Below are 20588 nucleotides of genomic sequence, written 5' to 3' on the forward strand. Positions count from 1 at the left end.
AAACTGAGGTCAATAAAACAAAAGGGACAACCGTCAAGTTTCTTTATTAGTACTGGGACATTATCATAATATATACAATACTGTATATACCACCAGTAGTGCTGATATGAACCTGAGGTGATCATATATACACTATTACAATTGGTCAAGTACTTCTTAAAAACAAAACACTTTAAAATGCCTCCAAAGCAGCAAAAACTGCAAATTCTGACTTCAGTTTTACACGGCCTTGCAAAACAATTTCTCCAACACCAAGTTTTTAAACATCCTTTGTCCTTTTTTGTACCCTCAAATAACTACATAGTTACTTCAGCTCTATATACACTCAGGCACATTTTCCATACTCAAGTAATCTTTCAACACAAAAAGCAGAAAAACACCCAAGATGGTCACATTCCATTGTAGGCTGGTCCGCCACCACCCTCGGGCACAACCCAGTTGATGTTCTGGCTCGGGTCCTTGATGTCACAGGTCTTACAGTGGACACAGTTCTGAGCATTAATCTGCAACCTCATCCCATCACCTGTGTCCAGGGGAACATACTCGTACACACCTGAGTGTTTGTGGGTGAGAGAGTAAACGAGTTAGAAAACAGACCCAGAAGAAAAGCTGCTTGAATGGCGTAATGACATGATTATCTATGTGAGATACTTTTTATATCAAATCCTTACATGGATACTGAGGAGTTCTTCCTTTTATAGTTTCTGTTATGGTTGCTGCACTGATAGTTTTCTGTCTAGGTGCTTGCTTTTACTCCTCTGACAGCATGTTTGGGATCACTGTCATCCTGAATAAAGAAGCCGTTGTTACATTCTTTCCAGATGGAGGATCAAAATCTGACAGTACATGTCTGCATTCACAATTTCATCAGTTTTGACAGGATCCCCAAATGTGACAGATGGCTCTAGACACTGTTGTACTCTCTCCTGACCTCCCCTGTATATATTGACAATCATTAAGACTGGTTGCCACTAATTTTTTCAGTCCAGTGTTTGTGTAATCCGGCATCTTTCAGCCTTTTCTTCTACTAAGGCTTCAGCAAACAGTCCATGGATAAACTGAAGGACCAGATGTGTCTTTCAGGTCTGCATATTATTTCCTATTTCTTAACACTAGAACAGACTAGAACAGACCCCCTTGCATTTTAAAAATCTTGTGAAAGTTGAAATAAAACACCAACACTTATATTTTATGACTTTTCCTAAAATGTGTCCATTCAGTGAATGTGATGAGGTCAATTATAAACTATTTATGGGCAATAACTAGTTCAGTATGTTTTTACAGTGAGACTGTTTTTATGCCTTTTTTATTTTAGCCTAAGTAAGACCAGCCATTATCCATTATGCTAGGTATTGTAGCAGCTGGATAGCGTAGTGATAAGACTACATGCCTTGGGTTTGGGAGTGGGAGTTTGATTCCCACCTGGGGGTGTCTGTATCCAGTAGTCCTAGATCCCCCACCCCAGACATGAGTGAGATAAATATGAGGATCCAGAGTGCTACGGCAAGGGGGAGCCAGGCCGACAGGTCAAAGGGGGAGATCTCGTCACCCCAAATGCGATAGAAGAAAGGATTGTTGAGTGTGGGAGTAACTGATCTACACTACGGCGGCAGCCTACAGCATACATCATTTGGACTGTGGAAGTGTAGTTGGATGATAGCAAAGAGCGCACTATTTGGCATTTAAGTTCATCCCTTGAGTTTGCACGAATGACTCACGGGTCAGTTTAAAGTTGCTTTCTGAAAATAGTCAAGTCATTATGTCTGCTTCAGGTCTTTCTTTTAATGGTTGCCCCACCTGCAGGCAAAATGTCTTAATGTTGCGGGTTTTTATTTTCATAAGTTTTCATAAATTATAAATCTTTTTAATGTAGGAAGAACCATTAGCTAAAATTGGTCATTTTTTTTCACTCATTAAAAGAATGTTTTGTTTCTACCACAAAGGTTAACAAGATGAAATAATGAGAGTAAAAGTTGATAGTTTAATCAGCTTTTCATCTAATTTTCCCCATCTCCTAGTTACATTACTGCTCCCTGCTTTAATTTTAATAGCACATAGACCTAACTATTACCAAACCCTATAAAGCCCAGTGCTAGACTCCAGCCCCACTTCTACTCTGAACGACGTGGAAGATGATGGATGGGTGGATGATAAAGACCAAAGGTGCACACAGTGATGGTAAAAGTTGTAGATTTTTTTAAAAACCATATTCCTAATGCGTGCTTGCAAAATTAGTTAGACTAATCATGGTTAATGAGTGTTTGTGCCCAGATGAATATAGGCTGTGGTAAATATAATAATTTAAGCTTCCAAACAACAGCCTGAAACTGGTAATGATGAGTGCAGGGCAAAACCTAACAGTGCTTCTGTAACTACATTTTAAATTTTAAACATGTAGCAGGTTCTAGATTTTGTGGCCTTATTATATGGAACAGTGTAAGCCTGACTGATTATACTCCAAACATAGTTGTGATTAAAAAAATACAAAAAAACAAAACAACCTCAAGGATAGTTTATAGGCTGTAAGGTTGGAGGCAAGTAATAGATTTAAGCTGTGTTAGTTCTCTGCTGCTTTTCGCCAGCCAACCCTGGTATTCCCATAACTATTAAAAAAACCATTTGGACCTTGCTGACCTAAAGCTGCACTGTGTACAGGGGTATTAATGTAACTGCTGGCCTTTCTCCCATGCTCTTGCGTCTGTGGGTCTCAACTTGTGCTGCATTTTGCTTCTCGTAGACCTCACATCACTAAGTTTCAGTTTCCAGAGAATTCAAATGGAGCCACAGTCTGAGAGACAGAATAATGAGTTTAGCTTAACTTAAATAGAGATAAACACAAAGAACCTGAGCCTGTCTACCTGGCTTAAACAAACTCACTCATACCCTAAACCTACTGATAATAATGCCATTACATTTGTTGTGAGATTTGGTTTTAAATGGAGGCTGAAGCTTTTAAAAACAAGAAAATGTTACTCATTACCACAGAGACACCCAGGAATGCTGGCCTCAACTCGCTCTCTTTTTTTAAAATACTTAGCTTGCTTGCAACATTGCCTGGTGTGTATGCAAAACCTACGGTACCTATAGAAATTTACAGTCTGTCAGTTTTTGCAAATGACCTTAAAATATTTTTGGGGAAGAAAAAGAAAATCAGGATACAAGATTTTTGACAGCCTCCTTTTTCCACATGTAGCACGCAGAAGGAATTGGTAAACTTGGGTGTGTTTTTTTTTTTTTTTTTTTAAATCCTATGGTTAAGGTGTGGAAGTTTCCTGGAAAGAAATTGTAAGAAGCAGCAAACAAGTGGACATAATATTAGCTGCTACTTTTGCACATCACCGCAATGTGACACCACACAGGCATTCACCTAATATCTGAGCTTACTGCACCCAACATTTGTGCCATTAAAGCCTGCATATGTCAAAATAGCTTAAGTTCTCAATAAGACATTAACCCATCAGAACATCTTCAATGAGCCTTGGAATTGAATGTACAACTCTCATGAACTATATTGCAGTGATGTACTACCAGACTTTGCTTCATTTGCTGTTTTAATCATTGTGGGTAGTGCTTCATAATTCACCGGTCCAAAATCTCCTAAAGGTATTCAACTGTGTTCAAGATCTATTGAGTAGGATGCTCACAGGAATAGTTACATAATTTTCAGACTAGTAAAACCAGGATAGAGATGTTTTACTTTAAGACAAAGGTGATAAATTCAGAACAATGTTTTATTGATTAGGAGAGACTCTTCCTTGGAGGGTAAAAGAGGGGCCGGAATCCCTTATTTAGAGGTCTCCATTGTTAATAATTCAAAGGAAGAGGTTATAGTGGGGCTGAAGCTTATGCTTGCTTAAGTCAAGTGAAAGGCACGGCTAAAACAGAGAGACATTCACATCATCTTTGAATTAAGCGATCGTGGCTCAAGAGTTGGGAGGTCGCCTTGTAATCGGAAGGTTGCCGGTTCAAGCCCCGGCTTGGACAGTCTCGGTCGTTGTGTCCTTGGGCAAGACACTTCACCCGTTGCCTACTGGTGGTGGTCAGAGGGCCCGGTGGCGCCAGTGTCCGGCAGCCTCGCCTCTGTCAGTGCGCCCCAGGGTGGCTGTGGCTACAATGTAGCTTGCCATCACCAGTGTGTGAATGTGTGTGTGAATGGGTGGATGACTGGATATGTAAAGCGCTTTGGGGTCCTTAAGGACTAGTAAAGCGCTATATAAATACAGGCCATTTACCATTTAATGTAACAGGAGCGAAACCAACAAAAACTTACAGGAGAACATAAAAACTCTCAAAAGCCCCCAACCAAACTGGACGTTTCAATCTAGTGAGGTAACAATGCTAACTAGTACATGTGTGCTCCATGTTTGGTGAAACAACTACACATAACTGGTTTAAGAGAACACTAAATGAGAGCAATTATGATAAAGCATTGACCATTTAACACATAAAAGAACTAAATCATTGCTGGTTCCAGTTTTCAGGTGCAAGTGTTTGCTTTGCTTTTCTGAACAGACTGAATGTCAAGGTGACTATTATGTTTAAACTACAATGATTAGATTATGTAACTCTGTCCTCTAAGCACATTGCTTCTGTGTTACTAATGTTAACATGCCCTGTTTAATTTGATGTGGATATGTATGCAAGAACTCACTTTTCACCTTCTTACTTTACTATGTGGAAAACATGTTGCAATTCTCTTTAGGGACTGTAGTGGCGTTACCTGCGGGGCAGAAACGTTGCTCGGGTCCATCATAAATACCCAAGTTCCTGGCAACCGGGATGCTGTCATCTTTTAAGGTAAGATGTGGGGGCTGGTCCCCCTCGTGGTTGGTCCCACTCAACGCCACAGAGGAGAGCAGGTCAAAGCTTATCTTGCCGTCAGGCTTGGGGTACTCAATCGGTGTACATTCCTTAGCTGGTTTCAGCTGGTTTGCATCAGTACCTGAGAAAGATTTTGCAGAGTTGGTCACAAAATGCTGATTTATCCGCTAGGATAAGATAACCTCAGACCTCAGGTAAAGACAAACCACTGGTATTTTGCGGTTTCTGCCAGTCTGCAGCAACAAACTTGAACACAGTGGAAAACCTACAGTAGTCCACTTTGCAATCTTTGCACATTAAGTCAAGGTCACTGGCAATACAGACTTTTTACAGCCTGGCAAAGAGTTAAAGTAGAGCTGCAGCCACCGATTATTTTAGTGATTGAGTAATCTATCAATTAATCACATAATTGGATAAGAAATACTTTTGTCTTATTAATGAGCAATAATAAATACTCAAAAGAGAAAAAGCACAGGTCTTTCTAAATGAACTGCTCATTGGTTTTCTATTTTAGAAATTGTAATGTTTTAAAATTTTAAAACATTGCACTGCCTCTCACCCTATGGTAGCTCCAGCTCCCCTGTGGAAAAGAATGGATGGATGGAAAAAATATATATAAATACTCTCAAGTACTCTCTGATGAGGTAGATTTGTTGTGTGTTCAGGTTCATGTGTTTTTGTGCTTGTGTGTAAGTGTGAAGAAGACAAGCGAAGAGTATTTGTCTTTACGCCTTTAAAGGAGAATGTAGTGGCTAAAATGAAGAAAAGCGAGCATATCTGAAGTTTGCCCCATGCTTTGATGCAAAGTTTCTGTGCTGCTGAAAAGAGATCTTATAATTGTTTAGAACGCTCATGTTTTCATGGTGACAATGATGCGCTACAGAGCCACGTGTTAATCGAAGCATCTAAGCAAAAAAATGTGTCAAGAATTTTTTATTATCAAATTACTCGATGAATTGCTGCAGTCCTAAAATAAAGAATCTGTTCTGCAATACTCACCACAGTGTTTTAAGGTCCAAGGCTCTTTTCCTCTAAAGATCCAATAGAAAATGCCAGTGTAGATCATACCACCGTAGAGGCCAAAGTAATTGTGGAATGATGGCCTAATATTTCTTACTGCGTACAGCTCCTTCCACACCCAAGAATTCTTTAGGTTCTCAGCATACTCAGGTACATGAAGCCCTAATGAGGAGAAATAATAAAATAGAAATGATAGGTAACAATAACAAATTTAAGGACTTTAGGCTGAATGAACATGAATGAAAGTGGAAAAAACAATGTTACACCAAACCCTTGCATGTAAATCTGAAACCATCTCAAATGGGCACTACCATTAGGTGTAAAAAAGCAATTTGGTTAACTAACCATTTAAAAAAAATGTTTCTTCCCAGAGTACAAGATTTGAAACATAACCTTTATTAACTGAGTAAGCACTGTACTCACGAGATCCATTTTGTTGCCTATGCAAAGGTTTTGTTTAGGCAAGTGTATATTATTTCCCTTTTGGTTATGTTGAACCTGTGATAAATCGTTGTCAATGAATTCTGTCCTTTCAGAAAGTGAGTTATGACCCTTGAAACTGCTTACACTTGACATTTTTATTGATACTGCAGTTCCCTGATTGATGCACCTTCAGTTTGAGCACAAAGATGATGCCCCCTTAGGAAAGAAGTTTTCTCATTGTGTATTGAAAACTCATAAGCCTTTATTGCCTGACATTTTCAACCTTTCAGAATTGCTACCTGCCATTCAATCTTGTGCAACCCAGGTTTGTAGGGTCTCCCCTATGTTATTTCAGAATTTGATTTAGAGAGGTAGAATCCTCAACATCCCATGACTGAGTAAATGTAATACATACAGGTGCTGTAGCTACCATGACCATTGCTAGGTCTTAAACTCTGTACCTGCTGTCTCCGAGTCCAGAGTCTCTGCTGTGAGTTTAGGGAAAATGGCTTCAGCAGCCAGCATGCCACTCTTCATTGCTGTGTGCGTGCCTTTGATCTTTGGCACATTCATGAAACCGGGGCTGCAGCCGATCAGCAGTCCTCCAGGGAAAGTCAACTTTGGGATGGACTGAAAAGAAACAGGAAGTAGTTCATGTTTAACTTTCTTCTGTTCTACTTTTAAGTAAACTTTTAATTGGATTTTTTGAATTTGGCCATTTAATCAGATGTAACCTGGGAAAATGTGTCACTATGTCTAAACACATTTCTGGCCCATGACAAAGTAAGCCTTAATTAATATTCAGGCATCTATTTATGTAAAAGCCCCTCAGGGATGAGCAAAGGCCCCAGCTTTCCTGTCTATGTGAATGAGGAGTGGCTAAGCAGTCATTCATTCATATATATATATATATACATATATATATATATATATACATATATATATATATATCACATATATACATATACACATACATATACATATACACATACACATATATATACACATATATACTAATACACATTAATATAACATTATATCAGATATATATATATATATGATATATAATATACTATACAATATATATATATATACATATATATATATAATATATATATCATATATATATATATATATATATATATATATATATAATATATATATATACATACAATATATATCATATATAATATACATAACATATTATAATATACACTATATATAATATAGCATATAATATCATAATACTATTCATATATACCTATAACAATATACATATATATATACAAATAATATATACATATATATATAACATAAATCATTATAACATAATATTACATAAATACCATATATATATAATTAAATATTAATATACATAATTATTATTCATATATAACAACATACTATATAAATATATAAACATATATATATATACACATACTATCATATATACCTATATACATATATACAACATATACATATAATATACTACATATACATATTCAAAAAACATACATATACATCATAATCATATATATATATCATATACATATATATATACTATATATATTCATATACTATATATAACATATATATATACATATATATATACCATATATAATATATATACATATATAATATATATATTATATATATATTAATCTATATATATAAATTACATATATATAATAATAAATATAATATATATATATATATATATATATATATATACACTGGATAGCGTAGTGGTTAGACTACACGCCTTTGGAGCAGAGGATCGCAAGTTCGATTCCTGCCTGGGGCGTCTGTATCCAGTAAGGGTCCTAAGGCTAGACCCCCTATGCTAAGCGAGCCTACCGCAGACATGAGCGAGACAGATAAATATGAAGGCATGCCGGCTCGGACGTCGCCCGGATCAACAAGGTCCGCGTCAGGTGTTGAGGAACCAGGGCACCCTGACGAAAAGTGGGCTACTGGAACAAGAAGGCATCGGTGGGCAAGAGACGAAAACAGGGCGTTGTTGGAATGCTACTACGCAAGTAACCCCGGCGGAAGGGGCTACATGAATAGGATGACGGACCTATGGATTCTTCGATACCCAACATCCACAATGACGGCGAAACAACTAGTAGCTCAGTGTTCCAACATTCGAAAGAAGGGACTGCTCTCACAGCTAGAGATTGACGAGGTACAACACAAATGCTACGGCAAGGAGGAGTCAGGACGCCAGGTCAGGGGGGAGATATCATCACCCCCACCCGAGATTGGGTACATAGCCCCAAGTGCGATAGGAGAAGGATCGTTGAGTGCGAGAGGAACTGACCTGAAAAATAGGATCATGGCCAAGCTTGAAACCTGGATCCCCCGTAGCCGGTTACCAAGATTACGTGAAGTACCCTCAGAAGGTCTGCTAGATGATGTTAATGCAGCACTACGGGCAATACCTACAACCACGATTACCGACACTAACAAGCTGATCTACAATACGGCAGCAGTGATCAGTGAGATGCTTGGCTACAAGTTGAACAGCCACAAGGGGCAGTACCCTCCATGGAGAAGGAGGCTAGAGGGCAAGATCAAAGTAGCACGGAGGGAGGTTAGCCAACTAACGGAGTTGCAGAAAGGTGCGACAAAGAAGGTGCATAAGAAATACAGCAAGCTGTCCATACCTGAGGCCTTGGAAACTGCCAAGCAAAGACTCACAGCCTTGGCCAGCCGCTTGAGGAGGTACACCAGAGAGATAGAAGGCAGGAGAATAAACCAGCTGTTCTCCACAGAACCAGCAAAGGTGTACTCTCAGTGGCAAGGGAACAATAATAAGAGAACAGCACCACCAAGGCTGGAGACGGAGCAATACTGGAAGAGCATATGGGAGAAGGACGCAACCCATAACGGCAATGCTCAGTGGCTAGTGGATCTGAGGGCAGACCACAGCGACCTCCCTGAACAGGGTCCAGTAACCATCACAGTGGCAGATATCCAAGAAAGGGTCTCCAGTATGAAGAGTTGGACAGCACCAGGGCCCGACATGGTTCACGCCTACTGGCTAAAGAAGCTGACTGCACTCCACGAGCGTCTGGCAGCACAAATGAACCAGCTGCTAGTTAACGAGAGACACCCGGAATGGCTAACCGAAGGTCGGACGGTCCTGATCCCCAAGGACCCCAAGAAGGGACCGGTCCCCTCCAACTACCGACCAATAACCTGCCTCAGTACTACATGGAAGCTCCTGTCAGGCATCATATCGGCTAAGATGAACAGGCACATGGGTCAATACATGAGTGGGACACAGAAAGGAATTGGCAAGAATACCAGAGGCGCAAAACACCAGCTACTGGTAGACAGAACAGTCAGCCGAGACTGCAAGACCAGACTGACCAACCTGTGCACTGCCTGGATTGATTACAAGAAGGCCTATGACTCAATGCCCCACAGCTGGATACTGGAATGCCTAGAATTGTACAAGATCAATGGGACCCTAAGAGCCTTCATCAGGAACTCAATGGGGATGTGGCGTACAACACTAGAGGCCAACTCCAAGCCCATAGCACAAGTCACCATCAAGTGCGGGATCTACCAAGGAGATGCTCTGTCCCCACTGCTGTTCTGCATAGGCCTGAACCCCCTCAGTGAGATCATTAACAAGACTGGCTACGGATACCGACTACGGAACGGAGCAGTTGTCAGCCACCTCCTGTACATGGATGACATCAAGCTGTATGCCAAGAGTGAACGAGACATCGATTCACTGATCCACACTACCAGGCTATACAGCAATGACATTGGAATGTCGTTCGGACTGGAGAAGTGTAGTCGGATGGTAACAAAGAGAGGGAAGGTAGTCAGAACTGAGGGGATTGAACTACCAGAAGGCAACATTGCAGACATAGAGGACAGTTACAAGTACCTGGGGATCCCGCAGGCAAATGGGAACCATGAAGAGGCCGCTAGAAAGGCTGCAACCACCAAGTACCTGCAGAGGGTCAGGCAAGTCCTGAGGAGTCAGCTGAATGGTAAGAACAAGATCCGGGCCATCAACACGTACGCCCTGCCCGTGATCAGGTACCCTGCTGGGGTAATAGGCTGGCCAAAGGAGGAGATAGAAGCCACTGACATAAAGACAAGAAAGCTCCTTACCATGCATGGAGGGTTTCACCCCAAGTCCAGCACCCTGAGGCTGTACGCTAAGCGGAAGGAAGGGGGCCGGGGACTGGTGAGTGTCAGCACCACAGTCCAGGATGAGACAAGGAACATCCAAGAATACATTGGGAAGATGGCCCCAACTGACCGAGTGCTCAGTGAATACCTCAGGCAGCAGAAACCCAAGAAAGAGGAGGGAGACGAGGAACCATCATGGAAGGACAGGCCCCTGCACGGTATGTACCACCGGCAGATAGAGGAGGTGGCTGATATCCAGAAATCCTACCAGTGGCTGGACAAAGCTGGACTGAAAGACAGCACAGAGGCACTAATCATGGCAGCACAAGAACAAGCTCTGAGTACAAGATCCATAGAGGCTGGGGTCTATCACACCAGGCAAGACCCCAGGTGCAGGCTGTGTAAAGATGCCCCAGAGACAATCCAGCACATAACAGCAGGGTGCAAGATGCTAGCAGGCAAGGCATACATGGAACGCCATAACCAAGTGGCCGGCATAGTGTACAGGAACATCTGTGCCGAGTATAACCTGGAAGTCCCGAGGTCAAAATGGGAGATGCCCCCAAGGGTGGTGGAGAATGACCGAGCTAAGATCCTGTGGGACTTCCAGATACAGACGGACAAAATGGTGGTGGCTAACCAACCGGACATAGTGGTGGTAGACAAACAGAAGAAGACGGCCGTAGTGATCGATGTAGCGGTTCCGAATGACAGCAATATCAGGAAGAAGGAACACGAGAAGCTGGAGAAATACCAAGGGCTCAGAGAAGAGCTCGAGAGGATGTGGAGGGTGAAGGTAACGGTGGTCCCCGTGGTAATCGGAGCACTAGGTGCGGTGACTCCCAAGCTAGGCGAGTGGCTCCAGCAGATCCCGGGAATAACATCGGAGATCTCTGTCCAGAAGAGCGCAGTCCTGGGAACAGCTAAGATACTGCGCAGGACCCTCAAGCTCCCAGGCCTCTGGTAGAGGACCCGAGCTTGAAGGATAAACCGCCCGCAGGGGCGTGCTGGGTGTTTTTTTATTTTACACACACACACACACCAAACACACAATATTTTAATCAATTCTTTGTTGTTGTTTGCTGTTAATATGGAGTTAACAACTTTAATTTGTTTACTCTTGATTGCTCATGACTTTAATTAATAGATTAAAACAGTCCTTAGAGTAAACCTAAGTTGTGATGTACATCTTGTGATGATCTGTACTCACTCTTTGGACATTCATTATGCAATTATGCAGAGTACAAACATACCTGACATCCTCCCTCATTCAGGGCCCTGGCTCCATATGCAATCCTCTGGCCTCCCTCCAGTGTTGGAGCTACAAAGGGATGGTGCTTCCAGCGTTGGAACTCTCTGAATGGGCTCAGGTAAGGATTAGTGTAGTCTAGACCGACCTGACGTGAGAGAAATTGTAACTTCAACAGACTGAGCGGGAAAAAAAATAAAATAATAATCATTGAAGACAAATGCAGGCTGAAAACATTTTCTTCCACCAATCTATGCCTGCCAGATCATTTAAACTTAAAATAGAGACCCTACTTATTTTTGTACCTGTTCAGATCACTCTGAACCTTACACTGAACTTTTTTGAAAGTTCCAGAGTGAAACTATGGGAGGAAGTTTTTTGGGTATGAAAGCTCACATTGGACATTGAAGCAAAAAAATACCAGGACTTCTAATGTCCTCTATAACGCAACACAAGGTCACCTTGTGTTGAGTTGTCTGAAGAAGGATGAGGCTAAAGTTTAAACAGTGGCAAATATGGAAACAGACTCCTCTGTGCTTGATGTGTGGCCACATTCACTGACTGCACATGAAAGGCATTGGTCATAGATGTGAAACCTGCCTGGCATTTATGGCAGTAGCTCTGAATATCCAGTTAACAACTCAAAATGGCATCATGCAATCAGGACAAAATATGAGATCAGCCTCAAGCGAGACTGTGTGCGTGTGTCTTTTGGTGGTAAAATGAAATGCAAAATGAACTCAATTAATGACCAGTGGAGAGCTTCATAATCCAGTCTGACAGAGTTGGAGAAAATTTGCAAAAAAACCCCAAAACCCAGTGATATCAACTGTCTCAGTGCATGTGTGCAGAAGCTGTGATCACATCAGGGTTGCTTTGAGACCTTTTTTTCTTAGTTTATTGCTAAAAGCATGATACATGCGCAATTTAAATTTCGAATTATCGCTACATCAGATACAGCACACAGACATAATATGTAATCCTACAACACATATGATCTAGTTGGAAGAATGAATGTTGAGAATGAATTGCTTTTATTTATTCATACTCTACAGACCGAATAATAAAAAATAATAATGTAAAATGCCAAAACCTTTATTGAAAAGCTCAAACAATATCCTGACATTTTTTTACTGCATGGAACATCCAGCTATCATGTATGGATTGGTAAAATGTGCACAAAACCACTCACAACAAAGCCCAAGGCCACTAGAGGCTCTCCTTCATTTAGATGATACAGAAAGGATCCTCCATACGTGTTTCTGTCCAGGGGCCAACCCACAGAATGCTCCACTCTGCCTGGCCTCCACTTCTTCTCATCAATCATCCACAGCTAACGACAAAAGACACAAAATCAAAAATAAATGAGATGTTACAAATCATGACGCATCTTTACTATATTATTCCTTTAGTATTATAGTGCCATATTATAACCTTTAGTAACTCTGCATAACTCAAAGTTGAAAATGGTAATTATTTATTTTATCCTAGGCCTTAGTAAAGAGCCTCAGTTCATCCATTTTCTGTTTTAGCACTTCTTCCTTTAAAGTCAACTGTCATCATCCTCCTGTCAGTTTGCTTTTGTAAGTCATATGACCCTGGGTGGAGCTAAGGAGGCCTAGCCCAGCTTTTTATTGTCAGGGACTGATTGTATCCTAGACTGTGACCTCTCCTCAATATAGCAGTGATACTTCTAGGCTGATGGACACAGACTCACCATTCACTCAGGTAAGCACACACATCAAACAACTCATTGCATTTTCCTTTGTAAATAAACCAGTTAAACCCCAGTAAACTTGAGTGGACTCCATCTTTTGTTGCAAGCTGAAGCCACCTATAACAATGGCGTTATTCTGATTGACAATGTCTCGAAAACAAAAGGTTTGTGGCTAGAGCCAGTGCTATGTTCCTGTGATGACCATATTAAGAGAATCATAAACAGACAAGAACAGAAAAAAAACCCCTGAAACTAAGCATTTAGAGCAAGCCCGATGAAGCCTGAAGCTTATAGTGACGTCTTATTTATGTTTATAGAACCACAATGTCATCCAGTCTTGAAATACTAAGCTGATAAAGACAGCGTATGGTATTTACCTCCTTCAGGCCAATGGCATAGGTTTGGGGTTCACAGTTTTCACGCAGGTTGAATTTGTTGTACAGCTGCTTGGCTAAGTGGCCGTGACAGCCCTCACCAAACAACGTGACTTTAGCATGGAGCTCCATTCCCCTCTCAAAAATATCCTGATGCAAGAGAGGAGGAGGATTCGTAGATGAAAGACAAGTAACTGAATAGATTACAGAGAATAGTTAGGTTGTCCTGGTGACAAACACTGAATTGCTTTTTTTGTAGACACTAATGATGCACAATGGGGGGAAAAAACCCTTGAAATAGATCAAACCCTACACTCTCAGAGCCAAATATGATTTTCTACATGAAGCGTATGAAACAAAAACAACATATATAATGCTCTATACTGTTTTGTAGACCTTTTCCCCCAGGTATAAATAAAGAAACTGCATATTTTTATGCCTGATGGTTCAGTTTGTTTTATATATCTTTAACATAAAGACCTGATAAATCAAAGCTATTCATGTGTACAAGAAACTCCGTAAAGGTTCTAATTTTCATTAAGCTAACACACCAAAGACAAGAGTGGAACAGTATTATTAAATGAACTTTTCACAGAACATTACCTTTGGTGATCCATCCTTGGCAATGCCTACATCATTGGTGGCAATTCCTTTTACACTTCCATCTTCATGAAATAAAACCTTAACATAACAGAGTTAACAATGAACACTTTACACATTGAGAGAGCACTAACCACTACATGTTCAATTAATTAAGATGGTTGAAAACTGGATGTCTATACATTTCTAATTCTGCAAATTCCTACCACCTTTAAGCCTATCATGTAAAGTAAGACATACAAGGTTTGTGATGTCAGTCTCATGTTATTCTTTTATAACTCATAAAACCAGACCAGTAGTGTAAGCAATAATAGTAAGTTTTAATTAAGTTTGATAGCCTCATAGAAGCCAAAAAAACAATTTCAAGAGAATAAACAAGATCAGCAAGGCACTCACCAAGTTTCGTAAATATCTTACAACTGGTAATTCAGATACCGTGTCTCGTGAACAAGACATCAATCACACAAAGTTTTGAATACCAATGACATATAGTACATCAATGAAAAATCAAAGACCATCTTACCTCAGCTGCAGCATAACCAGGGTACAGCTCAACACCAAGCTCCTCAGCCTGTTCCCCCAGCCAGCGCACAAGGTTCCCCATCCTGACAATATAGTTACCATGATTTTGCATGGGCAGGCCTACGAACGGTAAGAAAGTTCATCCACAGATTAAGTGAGCACCTTGGATTCTCCAGAGTTTTATCAATAAGCTGAATTACAGGTTTTTGAGTCTTTGGACTTGACAATCTCAGTGCAAAATAAAAAAAAAACAAAACAAAACAAAAAAACCATATCAAGTGTAAACCTCTGTGTCTTTTTGTGAAGATATTTTGGTCAAAGTCCATTTTAAGACCCTTTAAAATTAACCTTTAACCTTAAGACTAACAAACAGGCTGGCTCATACCATTAGGGTTCCAACCATTCTACTGTCTCAGCTAGACTTTTGGAATCACACCTTATATTTATAGTGCAATTGCTTTCTTTTAGGCAAGTTTGCTCATGCACATCGTGAGCCTACCATGAAACTTTCTGCAGTGACATGCCCTAAAACCATTTAAAACGCTTCTAAACAGGTAGAGATCAGGAGTCTAGTTTATTATACTTTTTAAGGTCTTTTATTACATTTATTGTAAAAGGGCATGTAGACACCCTAAAGATATAAGATTTGGAATGATATAATCTGGTTTTTAAGTGATGACGTATAAACCCTGCTTCAGAGTCCAAACTACTCTGCATTTATTAAGGCTGTTGTGTTTTTATAATGTTTTAATTCTTTGTATCTTGTTCTATTTAATCTAAACAAGCCCCCTAAAAAAAGTCAGTGATCACTGTTGGTGTCTCTCAGTGTTATTGCCAATATTCATTTGCAGCACATTTTAAAGCTCAGTTTTTAAAACCTTACGATGGAATTACAGCTCAGCCCATGCAGCAGTATATTAATGACTAACCTTGTATTGTGGATGGATTATTTCAGTTGTTTCCCTGACTGAAGTTTGGTCCATTTACAGCATCCTGTCATGCAATTGCATTTGTCACAACTTCATCAATTCTGTTTTTGTGGATGCCTGCATGTTAAACCTGGTAGAGCAGCCATACTGGTCATTTTATTAGAGATGAAAGAATTTAAATAATTTGTAACTCTAAGTGATGATGCAGTGCTTGTTTGACTTTGGGACCTGAAGTGGAGTTTGGACCCGGAAACAGCTTGTGACTTCAGACTTAAAGACCGGATACTTGATTAAAAAAATATTTTCACATTTCTATATGAAGCAGCATGTATAAAACAAACAAAAAACAAACAAATAACAAATAAAAAAAATAAATTAAGAATCTATGAACATGAATATACACAAATATACAATTAATGAATCAGTCTGTTATTGACTACATGAAGATTTTTGGTGAAAATAGAGTGTAATCAAGAAAGTCCCAGACTTTACCAATTTGTGCAATTCCAATTTCTGCCTTAAACCACGTAACCCTAACTAAAATATCCCTTTGCCAGTACTCTATTGAGACATATAGCATAAGACAGTGTTATAACATTTTTATTAAAAATTAATACGTGTGGATTTTACCTGGCAGTATGGGAACAGGGATTCTGTATTTCTCTGTTAAAATGCTGAACACATCTTCAGTCACCGGTGTATTCAATGGTGCCTGTAGTACAAACATTATTATTGATGGTTTGACTTCCAAAGGATTTCTAATAATATAAACTATAATAACAATATAATAAAACAATTATAATTATAACAATTTCTAATATTAAAAAAAAAATTACATTCTTATTCCTGTACTGTACTCTAACATTCCAAATAATTTTTCAAGCTTCACAGAATTGTACAAATTCTGTTTCTGTCTCATATACTGTATTTTCCAGTATTCCATGTATTTCCATGTTTGCACATTTAATAAACTGCTGCTCATATTTCCTGTTTTCTTAGAAAAATATAAAGAAATAAGGGGTGGCTCCCGACACCTGCACAGCACTCTATGTGATAGTATGCACAATATGTTGCCTTTTTTAAATACAGCGTTCCCTACATGCAATCATGTCAGATGCATTACACAATCTACAAAACATCTATACATCAATCACATGTTTTTTAAGTCACCTACCCCGCGCTCCTTCCAATCAGGAATGAGCTCAGTAAGGGCACTGGGCTCCAGACAGGCTCCTGACAGAGTGTGTGCTCCAATCTGTGGGGCTTTCTCCACAAGGCACACTCGCAGCTCCTTTTCATGTTTGTTGGCTAGCTGTTTCAGACGAATAGCTGCTGCAAGACCAGCAGGACCTCCACCAACTATCACCACATCTGCCTCATCTGCAAACCTCTCCATTTCGACACCTGCATAAAGAACATTAAATATGGAAGAGATACTCAGACCAGACTCCAATGATTACTCATGTGGAAGAGAACGCCGCTCAGTACTTAGCTAGTTTTAAATACCTAGGATGAAAATAGCAACTCTGTGTGCCCAGATGGTCTTACTTTGGTTAAAGCCAAAGTAATGCCAGCCCAAACCAAAAATTGAGAATTTTTGGAATCAATGTAGCTACAGAAAACACTAAAAGTGAAAAAAGCAACAAAACTATTTACTGAATGGCAATAAATGAACACAGTGAACTTTAAATTTGGATTGACATTAAAACAACGATAAGACTTCACAAAAAACAAAAATAATTTTATTGTTTTATTCATGCTTAAGAGTTGACAAGCATACCAAATCCACACTGCAATTTCTCTTTGAGTGTACTCAGCTTGATTTCTTTTTATGATTGCTGCATGCAGTTGACTAAGACTTTGTGCACTCAGCACCAGACTCCAATGATTCCTCAAATAGAGCTGCCTCTGGAAAATTTGCTTTAACTAATTAGAAGATATACAAATATAGTGTGCCGATTATTGATCAGTTTCATGATTGAAGTAGCAACAGAAGAGGGAGGGAGAGAGGAGAGGCAGTCGCTCCATATATCAGTTGTTAAGCTTAACGTGGGAATGCTTTACAAACATTCAGAGATGAACTTACATACTTGCTTTACTCCTGTCTGGGATAACTTTCTCTGAGATGAAATGCCGGTTTGGTAGCGAAGCTGCAAATGCTCAACCAGACCACCGAGAGGTCACGCACGCCACAGCCGCTCTATCACGTTACGCATACTGCTCCTACGTGCTAAGGTTATGAGTTGAGTTACGCCATGTCGCAAGTTTTGTGAGGTGCTTTCGTGATATTTAATGAATCGGATTACATTTTTTATTTCTCTCCAATATCCGATCCAGTAATTTAGGTCAGTATCAGTACCGAGACAAAATATCGGATCGGTCCATCTCTAGTAGGTACTAGTGGAAAAGGACTAGTGGAAAAAAAAAAAAAAAACGCTTCTAAAACTGATTGCCGATGCGGAAACACACTAGGAGAAAAAGCTGAAAATGGATTTTGACAAGTACGTATGCAGTTTCATTTGAAAGCTGTACAAAAGATTTCTACCCAGTATTTCAGTCTTTATTTGTGTCAAAGGTAGGATGAGGGTACAGTGGATTGTATGTATTGAATACATGGATTGAAAATAATGATTTATCAGCATATAACTCAATAGCATTTAGCTTGGGGGTTGGGGGCAGGCACAATTCTGTGACTCTTGCAAAAACCAGACTCCATACAGCGGGCAGAAGGCGTTTAAAAAATAATTATGTAAATAATTAATTAATCACATGATTCTAACTTCTTAATTAACTTATAACAAAGTTACTTACCTTCCCATCTTGGATCTTTATCTCGAGGATGGATGGTGTAGTGTGTGGTAATGCGGGGTGTTGACACTGTAGAGCATGCCCTTCTGTGTAGTGCTGTGTAGAGCTGAGGGGTAGCATGCTCTGTTTTTATTTTCTGTAATAACCTGGCACATCTGTGGGCTGCAAGACAGAAAACAGCTGCCAGTCAAGACCAGTTTCGGCTGGTGGTAACGTGAACAAAAATATTGTTCTAACTTGACTGCTTTCAGCCTGCGTGGGTTAAAAAAAGAAAAGACACAAATTAAAAGACTTTCAACCAGCACAAATAGTCAAAGCCTATGGGTTTAGGCAGGTTAATAAGTCCTCTTATGTAGTCATAGGACTTGTGAAACAAAACACGTCAACAATTAGATCATGAAGTAATTACCCTGCACAACTGCTGCACTTCTAAGTGCCAAGCTTGCAGAGCTACTCTTTAACTGCTGCAAAGATAGACTGCGATTTATCATCGGTCTCCCGTTAATAAATAGCTTGTCAAGTTTCAAAACAATGACGGGACCTTAAAATAAGTACCTAAACCTCTGAAAAGTCGTAACAGTGAATGTTTCTTAGGCCTAGGACTCATTTCAACTGACCTATTTACTAGTTCAACTTTAACCTACTTATTAGCTTTACGCTAACACAGGAGATGGTGCTAGGCTGTTTGGGCTAATGCTAAGCTTAGCATTTCTAAAAATAATTGCTAAATGCATTTAACAACAAGGAAAACATATTCACGACTTAATTACGTACTAAATGCTAGAGTAAAAAAAAAAATGCTGGTGAAATCCAACGGCGGTATCTAACGTCAAACAGTGCAAGCTCGAAATGTGTTAGCTAACCGGCTATTAGCTGACGTACCTTGGTATGAGTATCTGCTAGCTGGAAACATTGTGTGTCTGCCAGTGCAAACTCACAAGCAGACAGCGGGTTGTCTTTTGAAAAAAAAATAAATAAATAAAATACAGCCTGAAGAGAAGCTATTACGTCCTTACTTTGCTGCCAGTTTAAACGCTTATGAAACCCGCACACCTGCTACGCGAACTACCAGTGAGGTATGTAGCTTACAAAAGGGCTCTCATAACACCGATACATTCAGGAGCGTCAAAAACTGCGCTGCTCTTGCAGCGGCGCCGCTTACTTAAGACAGCCACAACTACGCAACTCGCCCTCCGTCAGAGCAGTGTTATGAGATTGTAAAGTGTGAGTCGCATTATTTAAAGGTGTGTCCTCAGGCCAATGTCCAGCTAGTTTAGTTTTTATTGGCACGTACGTGTCTAAGTCAAACCAGTCTGAGCCACAACTCCCCTTGGAATATCATCATCTTATCTCATACAATTTAGTTAATCCATAGCTGCCGATGAATGGAGAGCCAAAACTGATGGGAGTAATTTTAACCCAGCACACATGGCTTAAACATTAGCCTTTTCAGCCAGGTTTAGCCAGTGTGAACTTTCAAAACACATGACCATTTAATTCCAGTTTGGACAAATGGCTTACCTTCTGTCTTAGGTTTGATTGACAGGTGTAGAACTGTCCTGCAAACTCCCATAAACCCCAGGAGTCATCAGCAGGAGGAGCCAAAGCAAATGAGTCAACAGATAGTTTGTGGATACCTTTTGACAGCCTGGTTAGCAAAACCCAAAGAACACCTGCTGATAGTTTAATAGTTTAATTATTTATATAGCACATTTAATTACAACAGGAGCATTGACCAAAGTGCTGTACAAGAATACAACATACATAATAAAACAACTTACAGTATTAAAAGCAAACACCAAATATGAATTAACAAATAACAAATAACTTTCATGCTGTATTAAAAGCCAGTAAATAAAAATGCGTTTTAAGATAAGATTTAAAAAGATTGACAGTAGGAGCCTGTCTGATGTGTAGGGGTAAATTATTCCACAGCTTAGGCGCTACAACTGCAAATGCTCGATCAC

The 20588-nt window shown here is 39.8% G+C and overlaps 1 protein-coding gene across 1 annotated transcript; it reads right to left on the bottom strand.

Annotated features, from left to right (window-relative positions):
- Positions 1-28: 28 nt before the first annotated feature.
- Positions 29-19915, bottom strand: etfdh (electron transfer flavoprotein dehydrogenase). The gene is made up of 13 exons (XM_005919397.3): positions 19504-19915; positions 18625-18783; positions 16988-17217; positions 16444-16525; positions 14886-15004; positions 14366-14443; positions 13766-13912; positions 12864-13004; positions 11676-11819; positions 6726-6894; positions 5821-6003; positions 4721-4942; positions 29-553 (listed from the first exon to the last, which is right to left on the bottom strand). The coding sequence occupies exons 1-13, from the start codon at positions 19532-19534 to the stop codon at positions 390-392; spliced, it is 1869 nt and encodes a 622-aa protein (XP_005919459.1). The 5' UTR covers positions 19535-19915; the 3' UTR covers positions 29-389.
- Positions 19916-20588: the final 673 nt, after the last annotated feature.

The sequence above is a fragment of the Haplochromis burtoni genome, unplaced genomic scaffold, assembly GCF_018398535.1.
Source record: "Haplochromis burtoni strain Fernald_Lab_line unplaced genomic scaffold, NCSU_Asbu1 Contig_33, whole genome shotgun sequence".
Classification (NCBI taxonomy): domain Eukaryota; kingdom Metazoa; phylum Chordata; class Actinopteri; order Cichliformes; family Cichlidae; genus Haplochromis; species Haplochromis burtoni.